This window comes from Penaeus chinensis, chromosome 41 (assembly GCF_019202785.1).
Source record: "Penaeus chinensis breed Huanghai No. 1 chromosome 41, ASM1920278v2, whole genome shotgun sequence".
Classification (NCBI taxonomy): domain Eukaryota; kingdom Metazoa; phylum Arthropoda; class Malacostraca; order Decapoda; family Penaeidae; genus Penaeus; species Penaeus chinensis.
Genome location: NC_061859.1, coordinates 26559507 through 26564506, shown reverse-complemented (window position 1 = coordinate 26564506; position 5000 = coordinate 26559507). Strand labels below are relative to the sequence as shown.

General features: G+C 43.5%; 1 protein-coding gene across 1 annotated transcript in view; it reads left to right on the top strand.

The window, feature by feature from the left end:
• The window catches only part of LOC125047592 (neurogenin-2-like), a 5015-nt gene extending 128 nt beyond the window's left edge, over nucleotides 1-4887 (top strand). Inside the window, exons 1-3 of the mRNA XM_047645871.1 lie at nucleotides 1-22; nucleotides 200-220; nucleotides 4570-4887. The exon at nucleotides 1-22 is cut by the window's left edge and continues 128 nt beyond it. Coding sequence (XP_047501827.1) covers nucleotides 1-22; nucleotides 200-220; nucleotides 4570-4887 — 361 coding nt within the window. The remainder of the gene's footprint in view (nucleotides 23-199; nucleotides 221-4569) is intronic.
• The last annotated feature ends 113 nt before the right edge of the window (nucleotides 4888-5000 follow it).

Here is a 5000-nt window from a genome sequence, read left to right as displayed (position 1 = left end):
AGGCTGTCAGACCAGGAAATCAGTAAACGGATTGGCCTGGTAGCAGAGGTCATGTAATCTCTCGAGAAGAGTATTTGGAGATGCCGGTACCTGTGCAGAAGGGCTAAGTTACGTGTCTTCAAGGCCCTGATACTGCCAGTTTTACTATACGGCAGTGAAACCTATCTTTGGAATCTCGTCTTGATGTCTCTTGTAACAGGTCCTTGTGCTGGATCATAGGGTAAAGTTGGCGGGACCGTGTGTCCAACCTACGGTTGCACCGTGAGACCGGTAAAGGACCTGTTACTTGCACAATCCGTGATCATCAACTCAGGCAATACGACCACCTGGTCGTATTGCCTGAGGATCATCCTGCCCACCAGGTTGCCTATGTTCGAGACAACCCTGGGTGAAGGAAGCCTGTGGGACGACCTAGGAAGTCGTGGCTTGGGTAGACCGATCAAACCTAGAGATGGGCCGGGCCCCTGCCTGGCGGCTCGCCATGAGGGACCCTCGTTGGTGGAAGCGAAGGGTGGATGCAGCTATGAGCTGTTAGCTCCCCAATGATGTTATATTCTTATCAACATTATTACTGACATTGCCATCACATTCACTGATTTCCGTATTACCATTCTTACTGCTATTTTTGTCCCCATGGTCTTTCTCATCACTTTATCCTCCCTCTTGGTAACTACCCTTTCTGTGTCTTCTGTTATCGCCATCCTGTAAATGCTTTTAGCTTCATTATCAGCTTTTTGTTTGCCGATATCTCCTATACACTTTCAGTATCGTCGAGAATACCAACACAAACAGTTAACATTTCCATCAACATTACTATCGATGTATCATCCTCACCATAACTGCGTCATTACCATAGCCGGTCATCATCAACCACCTCTATTAATCTTCATCCTTATCTCCCACGGCCATAGATCTCCCCCTTTCTGCTTAGCTACCTAGCATGTATGTATATATGTACATACATACCCTATGTGTATGTTTATCCATCTATCTATCTATACATATATATATAAATAAATATATATATATATATATATATATATATATATATGTATATATATATATATATATTTATATATATACATACATACACATATATATATATATGTATGTATGTATGTATGTATGTATGTATGTATGTATGTATGTATGCACATACATGTGTGTGTGTGTGTGTGTGTGTGTGTTTACGTGTACGTATATGTATATATGAACATATCAATCTTCCTCATCTGTTTCTATTCCTTTCCTTTTTCAATGTGTTTACTTTTATCTATTTATCTTCCTCTTTTCTTCCCTTTATATCCCCCTCTCCCTTTTTCTTGCCCTTCCATTTCCCTCTCGCTATTTTCCTTCTTTCCAATTACGTCTTCCTCCTCCCCTCACCCTGCTGCCATGTCCCTTATGACGTCAGAGGAACACCACACTGGAGGAAGAGGGGGGGAAGGGGGAAGGGGGGCAACGTTATCACCAAAGAGGGGCATCTGGCGCCGGCGCCCCAGAGGAGGGAGGGGAAAGGAAGAGGAGGAGCAGGAGGAGAAGAAGGAGAGAGAGAGAGAGAGAGAGAGAGAGAGAGAGAGAGAGAGAGAGAGAGAGAGAGAGAGAGAGAGAGTGGGGGCGAGAGAGAGAGAGAGGGAGGGAGAGAGAGAGAGAGAGAGAGAGAGAGAGAGAGAGAGAGAGAGAGAGAGAGAGAGAGAGAGAGAGAGAGAGAGAGAGAGAGGAAGGGGGGGATGGAGGGAAGGGGGAGAGGAGGGAAGCTGAGTGGGAGAAGGGGGGGGGAGAAGGGAGTTGGAATAAAGGGGGGGTGGTGGCAGAGAGGGAGAGAGGCAAGAAGGAAGGGAAGGGTTGGAGGGAAGGAGGGAAGGAAGGAGGGAGGGATAGATAAAGAAAAAGAGGGGGAGGGAGGATATACCTCTCTTACCGTCACTGTTGTATCTAGTGTACGTGCGTGCGTGTGTGTGTGTGTGTGTGTGTGTGTGTGTGTGTGTGTGTGTGTGTGTGTGTGTGTGTGTGTGTGTGTGTGTGTGTGTGTGTGCGTGTGTGCGTGTGTTGTAATGTTTCACTTACAATTAGAAAAAAGTTTCGTTCCTTTTTTATAATGGCGATTTGATAACTCCTTGTAAATAAGACAGATAATCTTAAAATCAAACGCAAAAAAATAAGAAGATTAACAGAGTGGTGTAAATGTTATATAAGGTTCTTTTGAACTTGTCAGTGACACAAACAACTTTTTATAGTCTCCGTCGTCTCGGGGTTAATCCTTGCGAGCAAATACAAAGAAGAGTCCCTATAAAAAAAAACAACGAACATAAACCCCTGAACAAATAGAACAAAAATGAGAACGCGAAGAATGCTCGTTTTCTTTCGTCCTCCTCTTTTCTTATCCTCTTCTCTCCTTCTCCTCCCTTCTATCTTCCTCCTCTTTCTGTCTCCTTCGCCTCATTCCTTTGTCATATATTTCATGACGTCAGAGGAGCATTACAAGGGGGGGGGGGAGGGGATGCTTCATCGTGCAAGAGCATCCCGAAGCGAAGGAGAGATAAAGAGGAGAGGGAGGAGAGGAATTGAGAAAATAGAGAGGAAGAGAGGGGTAGAGTAAAGAGAGGAGGAAGAGAGAGAGAGGGGGAGGGAGGGAAAGAGGAAGTAGGGGAGGAGGAAGGGACGAAAGGAGAGAGGATAGAAAGGGAAAGAGGACGTGAAGAAGAGAAGGAAATGATAGATAGACAGAGAAAGGGAAAGATATACCAAGAGAAGGGGAAAAGGAGGAAATGAGAGGATAAAAAAACAGAGCAGCTTCTGTCATCATTATTGTGTTACTGAAGATCAAGTGTGTGAGTGTCTTTCTGTCCATGTGTCCATGCGTGTGTCTGTGCACTCGCGTGTGTGTGTGTGTGTGTGTGTGTGTGTGTGTGTGTGTGTGTGTGTGTGTGTGTGTGTGTGTGTGTGTGTGTGTGCGTGTGTGTGTGTGTGTGTGTGCACAGACCCCGTCCATATGTACATACACGTGCACACAAAGAGATATGTAGATTTCCCAAGAGGAATGAGATGGTGTCTTCTATCCTTCCGTCAGTCCTGTTGAGTGGTTTGTCTTTACACGTTATTGTCAGTTCCACTTGGTGCTGTTAGTGCAATCAGCATAATCAATTATAGCATTGTTATCCTTATTGTGTTCCCCATGAATATAATTAATGTTAATATCCTGTACCGTACTTGGTATGAAGGCTGTTTTTGTTGTTGCTTTGTCAGTATTCCCCTACTGCCTTCTCCATCTTCGTTATCATTATCATTATTATTATTATTATTATTATTATTATAATCATTATCATTACCATTATATGACCATTATCATCGCTGAAATCACTGATGTTCTCGCATCATTTTTGTTATCGTCATTGTTTTTTCTTAAATTTCATCATTATTATTATAATTATATAATTATTCTTGTTGTTGCTATAATCATTATTATTGTTATTGGTGCAATCATAATCATTGTCGTTGTTGCTGTTGCTGTTGTTGTTGTTGTTTTGTCGTTTTTGTTATAATTTTTATTTTTATCAGTAGTATCATCATTGTCATTATTATTAGTATTAGTATTAATATTTGAATTAATAGTAGTAACAATAGTACTAATATAAGTAGTAGTAGTTGTTACAGTATTTGTGGTGGTGGTATAGTAGTAATAGCATTAGTATCTTTGCAATATGATTATTATCATTATCATCCTTATCAGTAATGTTAAGGACGTTAATATTCGTTATCTTTATTACTGTTACTGTTATTGTCCCTATTGTTATCACTAAAATTATTATCATATTTGCCTTAATCAACATTAGCATTACCATCACTAGTAAATCAACATTAGCATTGCCATTACTAGTACGAGTTTAACCATCACAGCAATAAACATTATTATTATCATTGTCATTATTACTTTTCTTATTTTTAAAATATTATTGCCGTTGATATGATCAATCATATGTTAACGATAATGGCCTTGGCATTATTTTTTTCATAATGCCAGTGATATCAGAACATTCAACACGAACCATACTAACACAATGTTCTTTCCTCTGCTTCGAATGCCACATTATCATAATCATCATCCTCTCGGGATTATTAATCTCGTCTGAAACCTCGGGTAGACCCTGCCTGTTTATCTGTCTATTTGTATTTCTCCCTGTCCTGCTCTATCGCTCTCTATCTATCTCTTTAGCTATCTATTTGTTTGTATCTATCTATCTATCTATCTTCTCTCTCTCTCTCTCTCTCTCTCTCTCTCTCTCTCTCTCTCTCTCTCTCTCTCTCTCTCTCTCTCTCTCTCTCTCTCTCTCTCTCTCTCGCTCTCTCTCTCTCTATCTATCTATCTATCTCTCTCTCTCTCTCCCTCTCTCTCTCTCTCTCTCTCTCGCTATCACTCTTTTTTGCCTGCATGTATTTCTGTCCCTCCCCCTCTCCTTATCACTTCCTCTTCCCTTTTTCTCCTTTTCTCCGTCTCTCCTTCCTTCTTTCTCTCCTTTTCTCCTCCCCCCCTCCCCCCTCCTCGCCCTCTGACCCTGTGTCTGCCTTCAGGCCCTGCGCGAGGTCATCCCGCACGTGAAGCGCGAGCGGAAGCTGTCCAAGATCGAGACGCTGACGCTGGCCAAGAACTACATCATGGCGCTGACGAACGTGGTGTGCGAGATGCGCGGCGAGGACAAGCCGTACCAGCTCTTCCCCAACAGTTCCTCCTCGCCGGCGTCCTCCACGGGGAACAACGGAGGCGAGTCCCCGTCTGCCAACAACAACACCTGCTGCTTCCCGGCGGCCAACAGCGCATCGCCGACTTCCACCGCGACCAACACCTCCTCTTCCACCACCAGTCTGCACAGGGACTCGGAGCTCTACTGAGGGAGTCCTTCGTCGGGGGGAGAAGGGGCGGCGCCGGGGGGGCAGGGGCCGGTGGCACGCTAAGGGTTCCTTTGGTAGACTTGCAATGTTGATCACCGGAGAAGGACGACGAC